Here is a 24,254-nt window from a genome sequence, read left to right on the forward strand (position 1 = left end):
TTCAAAATAAGAAAACTGAAACAAACAGAGGTTACGCTTTTCCCTTTCTTCCTCTTCACAACAAACCCTAATCTTCCAACCTCTTCACCTCCAATCCCCCGCCGCCGCCCAACAACCTCCGATCCGCTGCACGTCGCTGACGCTGAAGTGCTCCGCGCACCGCCGTCCAGAGTTCCTTTCACTGCGGCTTCTGTTATACACTTATGTGTTCCTCTGCTTCTTCTTTTCTTCTTCTTCTTCTTCCAATTAAAAGTCAGTTTGCAATTGATTTCTTGGAGGCACGACCAATAATTTGGGATCTGTTCCGTCTCGGGTGGTGCCGCCTTCTTGTGGGTGGTGCCAGACTTGATTCATACCAGCATTTGAAATATCATAATTGAGGATGAGAACTGAGAAGTGTTGTGGTGGATTCTATGCCTAAACCTGTGTTAAACTTTTGTTCATGTATATCAGAAGGGTTGGAGGTGATAACCTAGCATTTGACACAATTCTATATTTATTTTAAAAATTATTATAATTAATTTATAGCGGTAAAACCGGTTGGACCCCGGTTCAATTACGGTTGAACCAACGAACCGTGAACCGGTGCCCTCACCGGTTCGGTTTAATAACCTTGCACTGTAGTCTGTGCATGACTCTTATTACTCACTTGCAAGATCTGTGCATGACTCTTATTACTCACTTGCAAGATATGAGAAGCACAAAAGAAAAACGTAAGTATTCTGACTTTATCATATAGTTGAACAATTTTCAGCTTCTCACATACAGAATAATTCACTTCAAAAACTATTTTATTGTTGCTTTCTTTTTCTTATCTCAAAATTCATGTTAACAAGCACAGAATGCCAGTCAATATGGTAGTATAAATAGACATTTAGAGTTAGCTCACATCTTTGCCAAGTAACAAAAAAAAATTCCAAAATAAAACAAGTTACTTTAGTTTAATCCTGTTCTTAATTTTTTTACCTTTCTTCTTAAAAGGCATTTGATTCAACAATCGCTTCAAGGGGAACAAAAGTGGTCCACGAGATGTCCTTCGCTTAACTCTCAATCGACCTGTGGACAATAGAAATGTACTCAGCTATGCTTCAGCCACAAAACTTAATATGGAAACATCAAACATATCAGAAGCAGATAATACACACTATAGGGGAAGCTACAAAACGAGCTGCATGTTTGGAAATGTGTGAAACAGCCATGTTCAGAGCTACTTCACGTAGCTTTTGATTTAACATAGCTAGAGCTATATGCCAGTGAGTTTTCCGAACACATTCAAAATGCAATCAACCATATATGGAAGGGATTAAGACTAATCAAATTAAATGGGCTTCTGGGGGAGAGGGCAAAAACTAACATATAGCTTTTGAAGAACCAAATAGAGATATTAGATCGCGTACCTGACAATGCCTGACCTGCGGCAAATTGAGAATCAGTGCTCATTTCACCAAGCTTATTATTATCTTCCATTGTGACTGGTAATAAATGCATTGTTGGAACAGTGTCATCACCTTCCGTTTGCATCTCATCAAAAGGTGTTTGCTGTGGCATCTCATCAAGTTCAACAGCATCAGTTTCCCGTTTGTCAAATAACGCATCCTCCACTGAAGTTTCATGAGTAGATGTCTTTATCTCCAAAACCATGTTTTCTGCAACTTCAGAATCTTCACTGGGCAAGATTTCCTGTATCTTGACAATTTTCGCATTTAGATTGACATCAGAGCTTTTCTCATTATTATGCTTATCAAGTACCAGGGCTGGAAATTTAATGTTGGTGGGTGGGGTAAAAATTTCTTCTGTATGATCATTACTTGCAGAACCTAGTTTGGGGTCATCTGATGATCTGACCAGTTTCCCATTCTCATGTGATTTTACAGTATCCAAGACACCATCACTTGAGATGCACAAGTCTGATTGTGAATCAAGTGCTTTTACATTGACATCTGAATCAATAAAATTTAGTTTTTCTAACTTTGTAGCATTTGTCTGAGTGTCTATCTCCTTCTTAGAATTGAAAGCTTCAATTGTTCCACTATGCATATCTTTCTTGTCATATAATGACCTTTCGTCTTGCTGAGGACAAACATCATGCTTGTTGGGTAGCTCAGTTGAGTTGTCAGATACAGGTGATGACTGATTTACCTTACCAGAAACAGGAAGTAAGCTTCCCTTATTACATGGCAAGATAGGGTAAACATAGTTTGCGGGTAAGAAATCCATGGTTCGAAAATCATGAGATGGAAGGCTGTTGTCCACTGAAACAAAGTCAATGTCTTCTGCAGTTTTCGATGTTTCGCATGAGGTTGAAAAAGATTTTTCCATGTCATCCATCGGGACATCAGAATCAATAAGTCTCTCCTCTAACTTAGTGGCATTTGTCTCAGTGTCTGTCTCCTCCTTAGAATTGAAAGCTTCAGTAGTTTCACATTGTAAATTTTTCTCAGAAAAAGTGTCACAGCTCACGCGACGTGTTGTTATATCAACAGATAATGAGCTTTCATGTTGCTCAGGACAAATATCAAGCCTGTTGGGCTGCTCAGTTACATTGTTAAGTAGAGGTGTCAACTGATTTTCTTTATTGGTAACAGGCAAGAAGTTCACCTTATTATTTGGGAAGACAGGGGAAACTTTATTTGTAGATAAGGAATCCTGGATCCGAAAACCTTTAGATGAGAGGCCGGCCATCAATGAATCAAAGTCAATGGCTTTACAGGAGGCTTTACAAGGCTTTTCCATGTCATCAAGCAGGATATCACCTTCGCCACTGGAGATAGGATCCCACTTTAGTAACTCTTGGTGCCAAGCTTCATTAGAATGAGATTCTGCATTCGTTGGTAAAGCTTCAACTCTTATTGCCTCTTTGAAAAATCGTTTTTTCCTTAATGAATTGGCTAAAAGAATCCTGCATACCATTTAGAACGATGTGTAAGACATTGGTCGCTAGAACTAAAAGCTAGAGGTTTTTTTATTAGCAAGATATTACCTACAGTTTTTAGAAATAGCTGCTTTAGCTTGCTCCTTGGAGAGCCCGAATAATGACAACAAGTTTGCAACATCACAAGGCCCTCTAAGCTCATTCACTGAAGGAGCACCACTCGAAAATACAAGGTTTTGTCCACGAGTCCAATCCATCAACAACTACATGTTTAATCAGTTTATAAGTTTGATATGTTTTCATAGTGTAATTGTGATTTACAAACAAGATTGTCAAAATCATAGATGTTAGCAATAACTAAATGATAATCTTAAGATTCTACTCTAATAGGAAAGTAGAGCCCAGAAACAGAGTAAAGAGAACAACAAGACAAAAGGTAATGTGAACTAAAATGAATCATTTGTGTTGAAGTCTTGTAATTTCATGTTTGCAATATTATATAAACAATCTGTATCTAATGGAACTAATTGGTCCCTTTCAGTCCACAAAGACTCTCTTTACCTAACCATATATTCATGCTTTCTTTTAGCTTTAACAAAATCATCTAAAATTATCAAGTATATGATGATTCAATAAATACAGAACCTTAGCAAGTTTGTTTAGACCTAGACATGCTTGATAGGTAGTGCTTAAGTTTACATGATTGCTAATAAGACAATCGTGCATCCTGCACATATCCCCTTCAACTGTAGGCACTTCATAAAACATAAATTCAATACAGATGGCAACAATCTCTGTTAGGCACACTGACCAGGTGGCAAGCGCACAAGAGCAGCTGATACATTTTAAGGGAGCGGGCCCAAAGATATGGAGGGTATATTCTAGAAGGGCTAAGAAAGGGAATACAAGGTAGTTGCCTAACAGAATAGAGAGAGGGAATGATTGTACTAACCACAGAATATAAGGAGAGTGAATGAGAGGTTGAGAGGTATCTTGGATTATTTGTAGCTATAATGTTGAGTAGGGAGCTCTAGCTTCCTATAGGAGCCTTTGCTCTGGGCAGAATCAAGGATCCATTCCTTCTCTGTAAACTTTCTATTGACATCAATAAGCAATCAGTGATATTTGTGTTTCTGCTATTACCTTTTCTGCTTTAATTGTTAGTTGGTTCCTAACAATTTGGTCCGACCTGCCGGATCCGGAAACGGAGCCAGTGGATGCCACCCAAAAAATCCAAACAATCTACGAGTCACATGGAGGCGAAAATCGATGCGCTGGAATCGGAGCTTGCAGAGGTGCGATCATCTCTAGCAGCGGTCACAACAGCGGTCAAAGATCTACCAACGTCTCTGGTAGCTTTGATGGAACGCTCAATGGGGAAATCAGTTCACGTTGAGGAGACGAGCGTCAATCGCAACGGCGTCGGAGATAGTTCTGGCGTGAAAACGGGATCTCCGGAGCAGGTGATAAATCTGCAGCAGGTCCCTGGAACAGAGCGACGAGCTCACCAACTCCACGGTGAAGCATTGACGGAGTTCCGTCAATCGGTAAAGAAAGTGGAGCTCTCGGTGTTTGATGGTAAGGACCCAGCAGGATGGATCTCTCGAGCTGAGATATACTTCCGGGTTCAAGAAACATCACCGGAGGTCAAGGTGAGTCTTGCACAACTGAGTATGGATGGTCCTACGGTCCATTTCTTCAATGCGCTTCTGGAAACTGAGGAACGGCTGACATGGGAACGGTTGCGGGAAGCATTACTGGAACGGTATGGAGGCCATGGTGTTGGCGATGTGTATGAACAACTCACGGGGTTGCGACAGAAAGGAACGGTGGAAGAGTATATCAACGAGTTCGAATACCTCACCGCTCAAATCCCTAAGTTGCCCGATAAGCAATTTCAGGGCTATTTCCTCCATGGCTTGAAGGAGGAGCTCCGGGGAAAGGTTCGTAGCCTGGCGGCGATGGGAGAAGTCAGTCGAGCCAAGCTGCTGGCGGTGACTAGGGCAGTAGAGAAAGAGGTAAGGGAGATTACGGAGCGGGTTATCCTCGAAGCAGTCGGTTTGGAAACCCGGGTTTCAAGCCCGGGTCGGGTGGATCAGGACGAGCGGGCGGTGCGGATTGGGTATGGGTCAAAGATGCTAAAGACCCAGGGCCCACCAACAAGGCCGTTTTTAATGGCCCAAAGGTTGAAACAAAAAATCAACAAGACAGACGGGCTGGGCCACGCGATAGAGGCTTCTCTCATTTGACCTATCCACAATTGCTGGAACGAAGACAGAAGGGTCAGTGTTTTAAGTGTGGAGGGCCATACCATCCCTTACACCAATGTCCAGATAAGCAATTGAGAGTTCTCATTGTAGAAGAAGGAGATGAAGAAAACGGGGACGGGAATGCCCTTGCAGTAGAAGTAGAGGAACAAGAAGAGGGAGATCACGGTGAAATGAGCATGATGAGCTTCTACAACATGGCAAACTCCCCTCAGGAACAGCCCCAAACGATGAAGCTACAAGGCACAATCCGTGGAGTTCCGGTGTTGGTGCTGGTTGACAGTGGAGCAACCCATAATTTCATCGACCTCAAGCTTGTGCAACGCATGAACTGGGAGGTTGAGGACACTCCAAGGATGTCCATCAAGCTAGGGGATGGATTTCAAACTCACGCCCGAGGCCGCTGTAAGAGCATCGAGCTCGAAATTGGGGATTATTCCCTCAAATGCACTCCTCATCTGTTTGAGCTAGGTGGACCTGACATGGTACTGGGCATAGAGTGGCTGAAAACTTTAGGGGATACCATTGCAAATTGGCAATCACACTCCATGAGTTTTTGGGATGGAGACCGATGGGTTAAGCTTCAAGGTTTGAGCGCCGGAAGGGAATCCATGGTAGCACTTCAGCAGATTCTCAGAAGGGAAAAAGGAGGAGAAACGGGAGTACTGTGCATTCTAGACCCTGGGAAAAACGGGGAACGTGGGGATGCTAGCCTCACCACAGCTCAACAAACAGGGTTAACGCAGCTGCTCGAGAAATACCACGAAGTTTTTGAGGCAAAGGCTGGGTTGCCTCCTAGTAGGGGTAGGGAACACTGCATCAATATCAAAGAAGGGCAAGGCCCGGTTAATGTGAGGCCCTATCGATACCCACACCATCACAAGAATGAAATTGAAAGACAGGTCAAAGAAATGCTATCAGAGGGGATAATCCGCCAAAGCACAAGTGCTTTTTCAAGTCCCGTCATTCTAGTAAAGAAGAAAGATCAATCATGGCGAATGTGTGTGGACTATCGGGCACTCAACAAGGTAACGATTCCGGATAAGTTCCCTATCCCAGTAATTGAAGAACTCCTTGATGAGTTACATGGTGCGCAATACTTTTCAAAACTGGACCTGAAATCCGGTTATCACCAGGTGCGAGTGAGGGCTGAAGATGTTCATAAAACCGCCTTTCGCACCCACGAAGGACACTACGAATTCATGGTTATGCCCTTCGGGCTCATGAATGCTCCTTCAACATTTCAGAGCTTGATGAATGAGATTTTTCGGCCAATGTTGCGGAGGGGAGTACTAGTCTTCTTTGATGATATTTTAGTGGACAGCTCCAACTGGGAATCTCACCTTGTACAGTTGGAACAGGTCCTGCAAGTGCTTCACAGTCAGAGCCTAACAGCAAACAAAAAAAAGTGCAGTTTTGCTAGGCAATCGGTTGAATACTTGGGCCATTTGATTTCAAAACAGGGGGTAGCTGTTGATCCCACCAAGATAGTTAGTGTGATGCAGTGGCCAACCCGAGCAATGTGAAAGGGGTGAGAGGATTTTTGGGCCTAACGGGTTACTACATGAAGTTTATCCGCGATTACGGCAAGATAGCAAGGCCACTAACAGAATTAACCAAAAAAGACGCTTTTCAGTGGGGAATGGAGGCACAACAAGCGTTTGAAACACTTAAGGAGAAGCTCACTACAGCTCCTGTTCTGGCTCTTCCGAATTTTGATAGAGTTCTTGGTGGAGTGCGACGCTTCAGGTAGTGGGATAGGAGCAATTCTTATGCAAGGGAAGAATCCGATAGCCTACTACAGCAAAGCTCTAGGAGTGCGTAATTTGGCGAAATCGGCATATGAAAAAGAATTGATGGCAGTAGCTCTTGCCATCCAACACTGGCGACCTTATCTATTGGGCAGGAAATTCTTGGTTTCCACAGATCAGAAAAGTCTGAAGGAGTTGCTACACCAAAAAATCGTTACAGGAGGGCAACAAGACTGGTCTGCTAAGCTTTTGGGGTATAATTTCAATATCGTTTACAAGCCAGGAAAACTTAACAAAGGTGCTGATGCCCTGTCTCGCATCCATGAAGGAGGGGACCTGCGAACCCTGGTTTCATATCCAGTATGGGACGACAAACTCCTAGCAGCAGAAGAAGTTCGAGGTGATGCCAAGCTCCAATCGATCATTGAAGCATTGCTCAAGGATCCGTCCTCACATCCTGATTTCAACCTACGCAAGGGAATCCTCTTCTACAAGACGCGATTGGTACTGTCTCAGACCTCATCTTTGATTCCCCGAATGTTACAAGAATACCATACCACGCCTCAGGGAGGCCACTCTGGGTTCCTGCGAACGTACCGTCGCGTGGCTGAGAACCTTTATTGGATTGGCATGAAGAGCTCGATACAGGATTATGTGCGTCGATGTGATACCTGCCAACGCCATAAATACTTAGCTTCTTCTCCCGCTGGACTTCTCCAACCACTTCCTATTCCAGAGCGCGTTTGGGAAGTTATCTCGCTCGACTTCATCACCGGTCTACCAAAATCTAAAGGATTTGAAGCAATCTTGGTTGTAGTGGATCGCTTATCCAAATATTGCCATTTCATGCCGCTGAAACATCCCTACACGGCTCGCAGCATTGCAGAGATTTTTGCTCGGGAAATCATACGCTTGCACGGCATCCCTTCAAGCATTGTAAGTGATCGCGATCCAATTTTTATGAGCCATTTTTGGACGGAGATTTTTCGATTACAGGGGACTCAGCTCAAGATGAGTTCAGCTTATCATCCCGAGTCTGATGGTCAAACGGAGGTGGTAAATAGGTGCCTCGAAACCTACCTTCGTTGTTTCTCCGCCGACCAACCAACGACATGGGCTAGCTGGCTGCATTCGGCTGAGTTTTGGTTCAACACAACCTATCACTCAGCTACTAACCAAACCCCCTTTGAAGTGGTTTATGGTAGAAAGCCTCCGGCAATCACGCGATGGGGCCTCGGTGAGACTCGCGTGGAGGTTGTCCAAAGAGAGCTTCTGGATCGGGACGAAGCCCTCAGGCAGTTGAGAGCCCAGTTATCTCGTGCACAGGACAGAATGCGGACTCAAGCCAATACTAAAAGAGTGGAGAAATCTTTTGAAATTGGGGAATGGGTTTTTGTCAAATTGAGGGCTCACCGCCAACACTCTGTCGTAACCCGAGTGCATGCTAAACTTGCAGCGCGATACTATGGGCCTTATCCCATCTTAGCCAGGGTAGGGGCCGTAGCTTATCGTTTGAAACTACCTGAGACTTCGCGTGTGCATCCTGTTTTTCACGTGTCTCTGCTTAAGAAAGCAATCGGGGACTATGAGGAACAAGCTGAGTTACCTGACAACTTAGAAGGGGAACCTGCTGTAATTTTGCAACCTCACGATGTGCTAGCTACTCGTGTACTCACTGAGCAGGGAACAGACATACCTCAGTTATTAGTTCAATGGCAGGGCAAGTCAGGCGACGAAGCCACTTGGGAGGATGTTGTGACCATTAAGAGTCAATTTCCTAATTTTCACCTTGAGGACAAGGTAGCAGCTCTAGGAAGGGGTATTGTTAGGCACACTGACCAGGTGGCAAGCGCACAAGAGCAGCTGATACATTTTAAGGGAGCGGGCCCAAAGATATGGAGGGTATATTCTAGAAGGGCTAAGAAAGGGAATACAAGGTAGTTGCCTAACAGAATAGAGAGAGGGAATGATTGTACTAACCACAGAATATAAGGAGAGTGAATGAGAGGTTGAGAGGTATCTTGGAATATTTGTAGTTATAATGTTGAGTAGGGAGCTCTAGCTTCCTATAGGAGCCTTTGCTCTGGGCAGAATCAAGGATCCATTCCTTCTCTGTAAACTTTCTATTGACATCAATAAGCAATCAGTGATATTTGTGTTTCTGCTATTACCTTTTCTGCTTTAATTGTTAGTTGGTTCCTAACAATCTCAGTTGATAAAAACACATCATAGAGGTATTGTCCCTCAAAACTTAAAAAAAAAAAAAAACTATCACACTTAAAGACACAGAAGTTAGTTACTGTCACCAACTCACCAAAACAAAAGTAAGAAGCATTTTGTTAAAGACATGCATACTGCATGTGTGAATTAGAACTTGACATTATTCATACTTGTACAATTCAATTATGTGAGCTTACTAAATTATACATGTGACATGTCTATATACCTGCTCCTCAAACTTTACATCTTGTAATATTTACACAATGAAAAGGTAGATAGGTGGGTGAGTCTAGCAAGAAAGAAGATATTAAACCTCTCATACAAATCCCTTTTAACTTTACTACCAGTAGCATGTTTTAGTGTGAAAGTAAGTGTGCTAAACTAGTACCACAAATTTTATTTAACAGAAAGAGAGCAACTATGAGAAATAAAGAAAACAATCAATCAACAAAGGTAAAATCTCTCGGTGAATTTGATCGTCCGTCAAACAAAAAAAAATCATATGGGAGAGAAGCTCTCACCTTAGCATTGGAAATTAACAGTCTCCTTATTTGAACATCAGCAATAAGACCAGAGTATGTAACTTCAAAACAAACCCCGCGCTGGAATAAAAAATCCCCCATGTTAATTTTTTCAAGCTCTCAATTTCATGAGAAAATTACAACACAAGAGTGAAGAGCAAACCTGAGTAGCAGCTTTAACCATAGGCAGCTTCAATCTAAAGGGTAACTTAGTTGAAAAATCAATGGAAATAATATCAACCTGCAACAATTTTCAACACCAGAGTATAAATAAAACCTATACATATTAGCTATTATTAGATCAAAAGGTGCAGGTTTTGAAGGAATCTACCTCCATTCTCTCGCATGCCAAATCAAAAGCAACTTGGTTCGAGGGTTTGACAGCGACCAAATCGTAGGTCTTCAAAATAGGGTTACCGGCGTTGAGGGATTGTGCCTGCGAGGGGTTATCGACGCAGACGGTGAGGCGCGTGTACTGGCGGAAGGGAGTGGAGGATGGGATTCCGAGGAGGTTGCGGTGAAGCTTGGCGGAGGAGGTGAGGACGGGGAGGATGTTGAGGAGAGAGGAGAGGGAGAGGGTAGTGATGGAGCAACGGTGTTGATCGGACATGACGCCCTTGATTGTGCGGTTGTAAGCGATTCCGGTGTAGCCGAGTTCCATGGCCTTCACCGCTAGCTTGGTTCTGGTGCTTTCAACGGTGGACTTGGTGGCGCGTGTGGATTCGGGGTATGGTATGTTGAGGTCGAAGAAGCCCATGGTTGTCGGCGGTAGAAGGTGGCTCGCCGCTTGGCCAGGGTTTAGTGAGGAGTTCAGGGCTTTTCACTTTTTTTGTATAGCAGAGAAGTAAATAAAAAGGAGAAGAAACTGATGTAAATTGTTTTGAAAATTTGATAATTTTAGACTATACAATCCGTTTGTTATTATTTTTTATATTAATAATTACCCATTAATTGATTTTGAAGTAAATGACAGGTTTGCCCCAACTAAATCTAGATAGATTTCCTGTGTGCATTCTGAATCTGTTGAATTTGTTACGTCCCCTCCTCCTCCTCCTTCTCATGTAGCGGCGAATAATTGTTGAAGTTAGGGTTTGGCAATTCAAGGAAGAGACACGAAAGAGGTATGCAAAGGTGAACGAGGGTCACTGTTGCAATTTGTGTTGAAGGTGAACGCGTCGTTGTTCGGTGGTGCGTTCAATGCGAGCAATTAAAATTGATAACCCTTCATCGGACCATTCAGGAACGGTTCCGATCAACTTTGTCTGAGAAGAAGGTCCAGCCATTTGGAAATGAGAGCTTTGCTGTTTAACACTACAAGTGGGTTTGAGAACTTCTGAAGTTTAAAAGACAGAACAGGAAGCTCTTAGTTTGGAGTGGAAGGGGTATTGAGAAGCAGAGATGGCAGTTAAGTGTATGAGGTTTCTTAAGTGTTTGAAAAGAGGCTTTATGACAAAGATGGAGGTGACGGTTTAAGTTTGGGTGATGATGTGGTGCGATAATCTAGGTAAGGTGGGATATACAAAGGTTATCATTGTAATTGTAGTGGGTAACTACATCAGCATTTAATGGATGTGATCTTTCCTTTCTTTTAAACTACTGAACTCATGAGAGAGAAGGAATGATGACGTCATTTGCGTTTGAACTTTGAAACGTCGGCAAGTTTGGGGACAAACGATACGGAGCAATCTCAGTTGCAAAGAGTATGGGCGATGCTTTGTTGGACGATCAGTTGTTGAACAGTTATTGTAGAGCTAGATTAGGGTAACAGTGAAAATATCAATAGACAGGTCACATACTCGATATTTTCTCCTTCCTCTTGAAGAGCTTTGCATGGTGAGAGCAAGAGTGGTCAGAAGTTCAAGATACTCCGTTGTTGTACGATTTCTCATGATCGAGGCTTTATTTCAACCATACTTGGCCTTGAGTTGTTGTGCTGAAGGAAATATTTCTTCAGTGTAGTGAAATGGAAATTCTTTGATGTTGTCATAAAGCATTGGCACGGTGTGGAATTTTGTAACCTTCTGATTGATTCCTTATCCGCTCCTCCTAATTTTGAATTGAGATTCTTCGTTCAGCTTCGTCTTCAACTTTACTTGGTTGACTTTGTTTATTGAATTGATGCGCCCATGTCATTTCTTTGTCAATTGATAATTCCCATTCATCATCAATTTCCAGTGATGTGTTACATAAACATCTCCTGCATTTATGAAGTCTTTTTCCTTAAAGCATCCTGGTAAAATCTAGCTCCTTCTTTGGCTTGATCTCTGCAGATCTTCTTTAATGACAATGGAGTTCCACGCTGATGGCTTGTGGAGGCAGTAGATAGTTGCATGTGGCCCTTTCTGTTTGTGAGCTTGAAGTTCATTGACACCCTTTGATTCTTTCCCTTGGATCTTAACTCCACACTTGCTAAGGTGTTAGTAATTAGAGACTATGCTCTGGTACCAATTGAAGTTGATCAAATTAGCACAAAAAACCTGGATTTCCAAACGATTAAAAGAGTCATCATCTTCGTTGGGATCGTTTGGTGCAGCAGAATAGTGTGAGTTAGGAAGGAGCCAATGAACGCCACAGATTTTATCCTGGCTTACCCCTTGAACGATAGGGCTACATCCAATCCTTGGCTATACCAAGATTTCACTAACAAGTATCAAGGACTTCTCCTTGCAAGTATTATTTGACCCCTGCCTCTTCAGGAAATACAAGTATTCTTTGTCTCTGCCTCTTCAAGAAGACCAAATATTCTATTGTCATTGCTTATTCATGCATTGTTGAGTATTCTTTGGACGCTTTCTATTCTTCATGTTGAAGCAGACGATGATTAAGATCTATTTATTTGAGTGTATCATCGACTTCTAAGGTTGTGGGCTTTCTATTCTTGAGCACAAAGGCTTCCTTAGATGTGTGCCCAGAAGCTTGCTATGATGAGCTAAAAAGCTTAGTCTTCATGTCTTCACTTCTTCCCTTTATACTTCTGAATCTTCTGTGAGATAGATTATAGTCGTTGGAGCTTGTTCTTCATGAAGATTCTAGTCGTTGGATCAAACGGTACAAAGTGTACTTGCGTCAGATGCATAGTACTATTTGATTGAGACCTTTTGCCGAAAAAATGTATTTTGTCATCTAGCAGGTAGCATAGGTCTGAACTTCTATCCGTTGGTGTACAAATATGACAATTTGATAGTGACATCACAGTTCCTATATCTTCATCATAACATTGTGTTAGAACACGTAATTTAGTCTTTGAAACTTCTGCACAAAGCTTTCTTGGCTTCTTCTTCAACGGGAAGTGTATTTGGTTTGACTTTGTAGCTTTATTTGAGTGTAAGCTTGATTTCTTCTTCAGATTATCTTTTCTGCTTATGTCGTCTTCCTTTTGCTTCTGATGATCTTTCTTCATCGTTCTTCTATTCTTCAAACGAAGATTCATGCTTCAATCATTATGCTTTCTTTCAGATGATCTGACTGTGAAGCTCATTCTTCTTCCTTTCTGAAGCTGCAAACTTCATTTCATGATAGACATTGTTCCTTTTAGAAGTTCTGCTTCCATCATTCTTCTAAGCTTTAGACGATGATTCAGATTGACTCATCTTTCTTCATCTTCTTTTATTGGTCATGCAAAATGTGATTGATAGCTTTTGACCAAATCTTCTTTTCTTCTTCAGAAATGTATTGTCTTGTGTTGCTTGAATAAGATAGATACTTGTAGGGAGAAAGAGGAAACTTTGATGGTAAAATTGTTGTACTTGTTTCCTTAATCAACGTGCTTTGTAGAGTATCACGTAAATAACCAATTTGGTCCCTGAATGTGTCAACCGACTTCAACTTGGTCCCTAAACTTCTAAAATGTCTCTCGTGGTCCTTGAATGTGGCAAAACCCCTTCACAGTGGTCCCTGAGCTAAAAACGATAAACGGAAGTTAACGGAAGTGTGACCTGGAATTCTTGGAGCTTGGAGCTTTTTCACAGATCTGAGACTTCTTCCCGCAAGAGAAGTGGGATGCGGTGTGGAAGATGAGATTGGTTGAAGAGCTTGGTTGTTTGAGGAAGATAGTGCAAAAAGTTCAAAACTTTCATACCCATAAACATGTTGCAGAGGAAGTCATGACTTGGGAACCTACCTTCTCTGATTGATGCATTGGATGGGGAAAATCATGTCTTGGTTTCAGGAGGGCGTGTAATTCCGTTGCTTTTTTTTTTAAAAAAAAATTCTTAACTTTTTTTTACCATGGTTGTTTTGCATTTTGATTTTCAGTTGATCAATTTATTTATTTGTTTTTTACTTGAATCAATGAATCCTCAATTGATTTTCTGTGGTAGATTTTGTTGAAGGTTCTGGTCATGACTTGGGAACATTTTCATTTCTTAAGCTTTCTATTCGGTTTCTTAAAAAAATATTTTTTTTTGGAATTCCTGATGTTAAATTCATGTGTAAATCAAAAGACTAACTTGTTTGGTGTTTTTATTAAGGTTGTAAATGGAGAAAAGGTTTAAGTATCTCTCTTGAAACATAACCTGAATTGTAGTTTGTTATTGTTGCTGTGATAGTTTCCTGTTATTACTGATGCTTTACGGAAAGACCTTTTTTTTGTGCAGATAACATATTAGGCATTGGCCAATGTGGTTGAGTAATTGAAGGACCCTTTTTTTATGCAGAGAACATATTGGACATTATGGGTTTATGATGATTGATGATTAAGTGCAACAATGGAGTAGGGAGAAGCTGGGTTGTTTGCTTTTCAGTGGTCTTCAGCAGAGCTATCATCAAATGGTGAATGAGATGAAGAGTGGTATGGTGGTGGATAATTCGATTTGGTCCAAACATATTCAATGGTGTTGCGGCAGTTACAACTTGCAAAGGTAACAAGCTTTGGGTTTGTAATTTCATTGAATGATTTTCTGGGTTTGTAAAGATCTATCTGATTAATCGAAGAAGCTTTATATATTTTGATTTAGTTTATCTATTTTGAGAATTTGAGATTTTCACCAAAATTTTAGGGTTCATTTTCATATAAACCAGATCTATGACTAAATTGAAACTTTCTTAATTTTTTCAAATGTTCATATGCCACGTCAGCTCTCTCTTTACAAAAAAAAAAATCAGGTCACACTTCCGTTAACATCCGTCTGCCATTTATAACCCAGAGACCAATGTGAAGGGGTGTTGCCACATTCAGGGACCACGGGAGACATTTTAGAAGTTTAGGGACCAAGTTGAAGTCGGTTGACACATTCAGGGACCAAGTTGGCTATTTACCCAAATATTTCCACTAGATTATGACGCTCTTTTCTCTAGACATTACTTTTCATGATCTGCCTTGAGATAGACGATGTATGTAGATGTTGAGTTGTGGTCTTGTCAGACGATCTGACAGCTTCGCTTGATCATGCATAAGTTGACTTGAAGCTTTATCTTCTTGCTCAGATGATCCTGATGATTTGACTATATTTGCTCAAGCTATTTATCTTGATTTTCTTTTGTTTGTGTGGACTAGCGGAATTTGCATCTCCTTACTAGTGTGGTTACCATGTAGCTTTGATCATCCTTTTCATTTCTTTGGTCAGACGATTTGGCAGGGTTGACATTCCTTTGCTTGTATAGCCTTCCTTGTAGCTTTGACTCTTCTTTCCTCTTCTTGCTTAGATGATATGACATGTTTGACTTCTTTCGCTTGTCTTGTCTTCCTTTGATGCTTTTGTCCATTATTCTCTTTGGTTGATCGTCTTTTTACATAATCTTATGCTTTGAATAAGTGACGACAAGATATGAGGGGCATAAGTGTGATTTTCCTGAAAATATAATTCACATGTTATATTTAATCACATCACTTATACTCTTAGAAATTGTTTTTTTTTTTTGAAAACGAAATGAATATTATTAAGAAAATGCTTGAGCCAAAATAACTCAAGGTAAGAGTAACGTACAATCTGAAACAGAATGGTTCCTGACAAACCAAGTGCTTAAAAATGCACCAAACCCACCACCAACCCGCATGATGGCTTCTAACATGTTCCCAAGAAGGAGCCTCATTAAAACCTTACTGAGAAAAACCCATTGGGAAAAAACTCAGCAAGGAAAAAGAGTACCACCAACTTGGGAAAGCCACCATGCATCTATGAAACATGCGAAATAGCCCAAACGGCAACAGGAAATTCGTATACAGTAAAAACAGCAGTATTCCAATCTCTGTAGCATCTAAACAGCGAATAGAAATAGCAACCAGACGAAACAGCAGCAACCATAAACAGCAAAACAGCAACAGCAACAACAGCAAACCCAGAAAACAGCAAACAGCAACCAGGAAAACAGCATCCAGCAACTCCAAACAGCAACCAACAAACAGCAAAACAGCAAAACAGACCCAAGGAAACAGCAACAGCAGCTTCAGCAACAACAAAGCAGAAATCTGCAACAGCAGCAAAACAACAAACAACGAAACAGCAAGACAGCAGCCAGCAACTCCAAACAACAGCAAAAAACAGCGAAAACAACAGCAAAAATGGCCGGAATTTCCACACTCAGTTTACGGCCCTGCAAAAAATCAGTACCAAAAGAAATTACCAAAATTGTTATGTCAGCCTTGGTGCCCATCATAATGCCTTAGAAATTGTTATCATTCAAAATATGATAAATAATAAAACTAGCGTTTGAACTTAACACTTAACACATCTTAAGAAAGTTGGTTAATTTAGTTAATTACATTAAACTTGTTCTTAAATATTTTTGAATTTCCAAATTTGTCCTTAGCCACACATGAAAAGGCAAGTCTTAAAGAATGGAAAGAATGAAAATGAGATTCATTATAATGAATATAACACACTTACTTATTCAAGATTAAATAAAGGCATGTGAAAAATTAATTAATATGGTTTAAAATTCAACGTGATTCTTATAAAAAGAACTAAGGTGCACCCCTCATTTGGTTTTTATATTAAGAAACAGAGAATTATAGAAAGTAATTCCAATATAAAATAAAATGATATTAAATAATTGACATATTATTATTTATTAATAAAATTCCTACTCATTAATATTATTATTAATTTTTTTATAACAACTTAAACTTCTGGGAATTGGTCATCGTATGATAGTTCAAGTGGTAGGAGCTGGGAGACATATGGGTTGGGTAGGGGAGGTCCATGAATCGATTCCTGGCGGGTGCAATTTATCTTTCCGATGTATCACAAAAAAAAAACCTATGGGAATGGAATATGGATCCTCTACAACATATAAGTCTCTCAATTTCTCTACAGCAAAGATTCTAGCCATTTAATTCATCCAACGGTCAAAATAATTCAAGCATTGATGTTCACACCCTCCACAACTGAACAACAACTCATTTGTGACAAGTAAAGATTAAAAAGATTCCACTATCTTAAACGGTTAGCAGATTAGAAGAACAAAAGATCAAGAAGATTCCACTACATTAAACGGTTACCAAATTAGAAGAAAAAAAGATTACCATGTTTTAAATATAGGATTGTTAATTACGTGGGACGTTATTCAAGGGTGGAACTCAACACTTCAATCATGCCTTTGTTTAACTCTCATATAACCCATGACCTAGGTTCATTATCTTAGTGCTTCAAGAAAGGGTGATAGAGTTGGGAAGAATCTAATCCTCATTCAGCAATACTAGTTAAAAGCCAAAACCTTATTTTTTTCTTCTTCCATTTTATAACTTGAATCGACCAACGAACAAGTTAAAAAAATCAACAAGCACTGCTACAGAATTGGCATATTACCACGCCTTTGATACATTAGTTCAACACAGAACCGTGGTGAAAGAGGGAGTATAGCTCAATTACCACGGTTCTGTCCCCAACCGTGGTGAAATAGGTCAATTGTAACCACGGTTCAATTTTAACCGTGATAATAGTTAAATTAAATTTTTTTTTACCAAATTTATCAATCACCTTAGTTAATGCTTGAACTGTGGTAATAGAGTCTTAAAAAAAACCCCGCTTGCTTATTTTCACTACGCGCTCTCCATGCTTTCTAATTCTAAACCCTAATATTCCCAAATGCAAGCCTTGTGATCTCATCTACAACAGAATTTTATCTTCACGCTCTCCTCTAACAGTGAATCATGAGCTCCTTCAAGCCCTTGTCTTCCCATCCACAGAACTCCTTCAAGCACAGGCTAGGTCATCTTCACGCTATCCTCTCACAGTGAATGGCAATTCCTTCAAGCCCTTCCCATCCACTAAACTCCTTCAAGCCTTGCATTCTCATCTGCAACAAAAATCAGCACCGTCTTACAAGCTAGCTTCTTCAGATACGCAACCGCATCCTTCGCCGGGTCGTTGAGTCTGCTTGCTGTTGGTCAAGTATGAAGTCTTTGTCTCTAAAACGTAAGTGGTCTTTGTTGCTTTAAATAGAGAATGGACAGAATTATAGTGGCCTTTGTTTCTCACTGCCCTAAATTGATTTTAAAAAAATGAGAAAATTTTCACCTTTCTGTCACTTGGTTAAGCTGAATAACAATACTCATTGTTAATTTTATCCCTTGATATGTTGGTGGGGGATTAGGTGTTTTCTTTTTTATTTTGTTGAGTGCTTTCCACTGTTATGTTACACATGAAGGGAAGTCTTTCTGATTTTGGCACTTTCTAGAATTGACTATTGGGTAGTGAGGTGACATTAATAGACTAAATGTTGTGGATTTTTCTGCCTAGGAGGGAACAAGGATTTTCTTATTAGATTGTTTAATCTAGAAGAATGTTGGCTTTTGTTTCATGTTGTTTTATGCTCCTACTGTCATAGTTTTCCTGTCAAGCTCTACTGCAGTTTTTGTGGTCGTGCTTCTCTTCATTGGTAGAAATAAGCTTGACTTAATTGTCTATTTGGTTGTCTATGCTTTTGGGAGCTTTAATAATGAGTTTAGAAGGCCTGTTGGCTTTGGTTTTTTGCTGCTTTATGCTCCTGCTATCACAGTTTTTCTGTCAAGCTATATGGCAGTTGTTGTGGCCGAGATACTCTTCTTTTGGTGGAAACAAGCCTGATATGATTGTCTATCTGGTTTTCTATGCTTTTGGGAGTTTTAATAATGATTTTAGAAGGTCTACTGACTTGGGATATTGATGTTGTTTGCCCTTGCTGTCTTAGTTTCCAGTCAAGCTCTTAGGCATATTTTGTGGTTGGGCCACTCTTCTTTGGTGGAAACAATTTGCTTGTCGTGCCATGGTTGCTTTCCTGGCCTGCTGACAAAGATGCTACTAATGGAAAAATTCCTCTCTTGTATATCAATGTGGTTTGGGCTCGTGCCTTGTGGTGCCATAGCTGATAGGTGCTACTTCTTGGTTGAAGATAGGTGTGTGAAGGGATTTTGGGAATTGGCAAATTGATCTCTTTCTCCTATGTTCTGTTGGGATTTTGGGAATTGGTTGCTCTTTAAATTATGTTAGTCTTGTTTTATAGTTTGGACTATTTATGTTTTTTCTTCTTCTTTTCTCATGTCTTTCTTTCTTCTGTATTTGGTGCACCCCTTGTACCTCCTTTTAATACATCTCTTTGGCTTATAAAAAAAAACTTTAACTGATTATGCTTCTATTTTATTGCTACTTTGCTGTTAAAAAAACTTGCAATTGGTTGTTATTTGGTCCCCCAATTGAGAAGATTTTAAGCTGGAACTTGAATTACCACCTTGTTCTCCAAGTTCAAATGAACCATTGCCAAGCTACTCAGTGTTTGAGTGTACTGATGTGACCACCTTGCTTGATGTTCCCAAGAGTACACGAATTTTACATAATAGAAATGTTTGAGAGGTTGAAAAGTGATGCAGAGAAACCTCTTTATGATGGATGCTCTAAATTCACAAGATTGTATGCAGTTTTAAAATTGTACAACTTGAAAGCTGGAAATGGATGGACTGATAAGAGTTTCATTGACTTACTTACTCTATTGAAAGATATGCTTCCGGAGGAAAATGTTCTTCCCGTTCGTACATATGAGGCTAAACAAATGCTATGCTCCGTTGGAATGAGTTATGAGAAGATACATGCGTGTCCTAACGATTGCATTTTATTTCGAAATGAATATGCATCGCTTAAGACGTGTCCTAAATGTAAAGCTCATTGATATAAGAAGGAAGAATCAAGTCCTTTAAAAGTACCATGGTATTTTCCCATTATACCCAGATATAGGCGCATGTACCGTAGAGCAGAAACTGCGAAGCATTTGACATGGCATGATACAAGGAAGAAGACAGATGGAAAGCTCCGGCACCCAGCAGATTCTCCTCAATGGATCAAAATTAATGGTGATTATCCTAAATTTGGCGAAGAGGCAAGAAACCTACGCCTTGCATTGTCTACAGATGGAATAAATCCTCATAGCCTTCAAAGTAGCGCGCACAATACATGACCAGTGATACTGGTGATCTACAACTACCTATATGGTTGTGTATGAAGCTCAAGTATATGATGTTATCTATGTTAATTTCCAGACCTCAACAACCCGAAAATGATATATACATATACTTGGCTCCTTTAATTGAAGATCTGAAACTATTATGGGATGTAGGTGTGGATGTGTATGATGGGCCAAGGGAAGAAACTTTCAACTTGAGGGCAATGTTGTTTGGTACCATTAATGATTTTCTGGCATATGGTAATTTGTCGGGATATAGTGTAAAAGGACGACTTGCATGCCCTACATGTGAAGATGGTACAACTTCAATACAATTAGAGCATTGTAAAAAGAATGTTTTTATGGAGAATTTGCTACCAGTGGCTATACGCTCTATTTTGCCTGAAAAGGTTTGAGGGTCCTTAACAAGATTGTGTTTCTTCTTCAAGGCAATAAGGTGATTGACCCTTCTAAGCTGCCAGCATTACAAAGAAAAATTGCAACTACTTTGTGTGAGCTTGAGGTGTACTTTCGACCTTCATTTTTTGACATAATGGTTCATCTAACCATTCACTTGGTGAAAGATACACAAATGTGCGGGCCAGCCTATATGAGATGGATGTATCCTTTTGAACGATACATGAAGGTTTTAAAATGTTATGTAAAAAATAGAAGTAGAGCGGTACATAGTTGAAGAAGCTATTGAATTCTGTACTGAATACTTATCCAATGTTGATTCCATAGGGCTTCCAAAGCCTCGTATGAATGGGAGCAATCTTTGCCATACAAACCAAAGAATGGGAGCAAGAACACATGTATGTTTTGAACAATGTCGTTGAAGTTGTTCCATATGTTGACAAGCTAAAGGATGAGTTGAAGAGGTTCAACCCCAGTAGGTCTGAAAACAAGATAACAAAAGAACACAACCGGACTTTTATAAAATGGTTAAAGGATCACATTTAAGAGCAATGGAAAGAAAAGCCTACCTCTGTTTCAGAAAGATTGAAATGGTTGTCGAAGGGTCCATGTATACATGCATTTTCTTACAACGGCTATGTAATTAGTGGTTATACATTTTATACGGAAGCACAAGATGATCGGAGCACAATGCAAAATAGTGGTGTGACTCTGGTTGCTAGATCTATGCATGTCTCTAGTGCCAAAGACAGAAACCTCATATATGCAGACATGTCATATTTCGAGGTAATTCAACACATATGGGAGTTGGATACACAACATTTTGGGTTCTTGTGTTTGGTTGTAAATGGGTTGATAACAATTCTGGTGTTTAGATTGATGATTCAGGGTTCATACAGGTTTATTTCAATAAGGTGGGGTACAAAAATGATTCTTTTATTTTAGCATCTCAAGCAGAGCAAATATTCTATGTCCCCAATCCTGCTGACAAGAAATGCTCCATTGTTCTTTGGGAAAACAATGAAAATGGTCCCTAATGTTTGAGCGAGCGCTGGTTTTGGTCCCTTCCCGGAGTAACTTCCGGAAATAGACCCTCTGGTGAGCCAAACCGCCATGCTTGGTCCTCGCCGAAGAGTTGCTCCGGCCACCGTGCATATGTGGCTATGCCACGTCAATTAAGGAGCCGACGTGGATTTTTTTATTATTATTTTCGTTTAAATCAGTAAATCATTAAAAATAAATCTAATTAATTTAATGCAATTAAACCTAATTACTCTTAATCCAATTTTTACTCTTTTTTTTACAGCAATCTTAATCCAATTTAAACCTTCCAATTTATACAAATCAAAACCTTCCAGATTGAAACCTCATTTGATTAAGAACATCACCAGACACCATTCCAAGCCAGCCAACGCCCCAAACCCACCTTCAACAGAGCCACCTTCAACACTCACAATCAAAGCCCTTGCCATGATTTCTGGAAACCAAACCCAAATCATCGACCTTCCCTCTCTTTTTCTCTCATTTTGTTTTCTCTGCTCTGTTCTTTCTCTGTTTCACCCACACACTAGCAAGTTTCCTCTTTTTTGTCAAATTTCAGAAACCCAAACCCCCAATTTTAGAAACATAGAAACCCTTGTACAACAACCCCAAATTTCAGAAATCCAGAAACCCCCTTCTTCTTCCAAATCCTTAACCCCCTTCTAGTGCCACCGGATTCAACCCAGATCCCTCTCCCCCTAAAACAACTTCACCACCACCCCTTCCGTCACCAACAATCTCCATCATTTTCCCTACCGAACCCAGCAACAGCAACAACAGTATCTGGATCTTCCTCCTCCTTCATCTCCTTCTTCGTGGGGCTTGTAGTGGGGCTCGCGGTGGGGTTGGATGGATCTGGGTGTTGGGTTTGCGATTGGGGGTGTGGCTGTTGGTGGGTTTGATTGATATGTTTATGGGTTTGTATCCAAACCCATTGAGAGACAGAAAGGGCGTGGGAGAGATGTAACAGAGAAGACGAAAGAGGAAGAGAAAGAGAAGCTGCAAACGTGGTGGTGATGGAGGTGCGAACTTGGTCTCCAAAGCGGCGATGGAGCTCGAACGCAGCCAAACATCGCAACTCTTGTTCAGATCTGAAGCCAAACCCACTTCTTTCTCTTCAAACCCATGAACCCCAACGACAGATCTGCAATGAAACCCACTTCCGCCTCCCACAAATCAAAACCGAGAAGGAAAGAGGATTAGAAAGGAAAATGTACAAGGCAGGGAAGAACATGAAGTTGCAACCGCATATCCCTGTTGTGTGTTGTGTTTCTGTCAATGATGATAAGATGAATATAATAATTTTAAAAAAAAAATGAAGATCTGAATTGTCGATGATGCTTAGATGAAGATAAGATTAGGATTTTTTAAAAGAAAAAAAAAAGAAGATAAGATTAGAAAAGGTTTGAAATTATGGGTTAAAGGTTTTTTAATTTTATTTATTTTTAATTGAAAATATAAAAAAAACCACGTCATCTCATTAATTGACGTGGCGTGTCCATGTGAGCAGGGTTGCCGGACTTAAACTCTAGCACGGTGGTTTGGCTCACCGGAGGGACTATTTCCGAAAGTTACTCCGGGAAGGGACCAAAACCAACGCTCGCTCAAACATCAGGGACCATTTTCATAGTTTTCCCTTGTTCTTTTATCAAATAAAACAAATGTTAACAATCATGATGGACAATACCTATCTGAAGATTGAGGATGACCATTTCTTGGGGATATATCACAAACAATCAATAATGTTTCAGATGAAGATGGAGATGAAGAGGAAGATGATTGTTTGTATGCCCGAGATGATCATGGAGAAGGGATTTGGATTAAATTTAGCATTCCATGGAAAAATAGGACAAACATATTCTCGCCTAATAAAGAAAAGGAAAAAAACCTATTAAAAAAATTAAATAAGTATGCACTTTTTAAATGGTCTCTATATTGATATTTTCATCTATAACATTCACATATGATTGACTTCTTCAAACAATGATAGTGGTGAGAGCACCGAGCATAGTTCCATTAGGCGTGGAAGGACCATTATGAGAAAAGTTCTCCGTGCAAGGGAAATGGGAATAAAACTTGAGGTATGAGGCGCGGAAGGTCCATCTTTGTCACTTACATGTAATTTGTTTATTGTCTATATTTATTTAATATTTAATTGCATTAGGTTGGTTGGAATGTGGATAATGTGTCAATTGACCCAAACAAACAAGAATTTGTTGGTTACATTGGGTATCTTGTCTGAACACAAGTACCAATTACTTGTAATTAGTGGCTAGATGTCTCAATTTCTATCAAAGACCACATATGGGAAGAAGCAGATGTTAGATACTTACTCTTACAATTTGTCTATACAGTTATCTATGTGAACATACTTATTATTAATAGAATATGTTGTATTGCAGACTGGTTTTATCATTGATGAACGACGTAAGGATTTTGTACTTAAAGAAGCAAGAGCTTTAGCAAGATATTTTAGGAAAACTCTAGCAAAGATTATTTATGATAAAGATGGTAATGTCATTGATCATCCACCGACATCTTATGCACGTGTGATTATTGAAAATGACTGGATAGAATTTGTTGCTCAACGTCAAGATGTGAAATTCAAGGTGAAATAACTTTTATGTGAAATGTCATGTAACTAACGTATTTCTTATTATAAGTTGTGTAATGATACATGTATTGTGTTTTGAAACAGAATTTGAGTGAACAAAATAGGAAAAGGCGTTGAAGCCTAAGTATACATACAAATTATCGCGTATGAGATATGTTTGCCTTGAGCAAAAGATGGTATATACAAACCCACACAAACCAC

At 40.0% G+C, this 24,254-nt stretch overlaps 1 protein-coding gene across 1 annotated transcript; it reads right to left on the reverse strand.

The window, feature by feature from the left end:
- Positions 1-773: 773 nt before the first annotated feature.
- LOC130743326 (protein GAMETOPHYTE DEFECTIVE 1) lies at positions 774-10,521 on the reverse strand. Its single transcript, XM_057595522.1, has 6 exons — positions 9,963-10,521; positions 9,795-9,872; positions 9,632-9,712; positions 2,981-3,135; positions 1,398-2,899; positions 774-1,056 (listed from the first exon to the last, which is right to left on the reverse strand). Exons 1-6 carry the CDS (start codon positions 10,386-10,388, stop codon positions 932-934), a joined length of 2,367 nt encoding a protein of 788 aa, XP_057451505.1. The 5' UTR covers positions 10,389-10,521; the 3' UTR covers positions 774-931.
- Positions 10,522-24,254: the final 13,733 nt, after the last annotated feature.

Source organism: Lotus japonicus, chromosome 3, assembly GCF_012489685.1.
Source record: "Lotus japonicus ecotype B-129 chromosome 3, LjGifu_v1.2".
NCBI classification, from domain to species: domain Eukaryota; kingdom Viridiplantae; phylum Streptophyta; class Magnoliopsida; order Fabales; family Fabaceae; genus Lotus; species Lotus japonicus.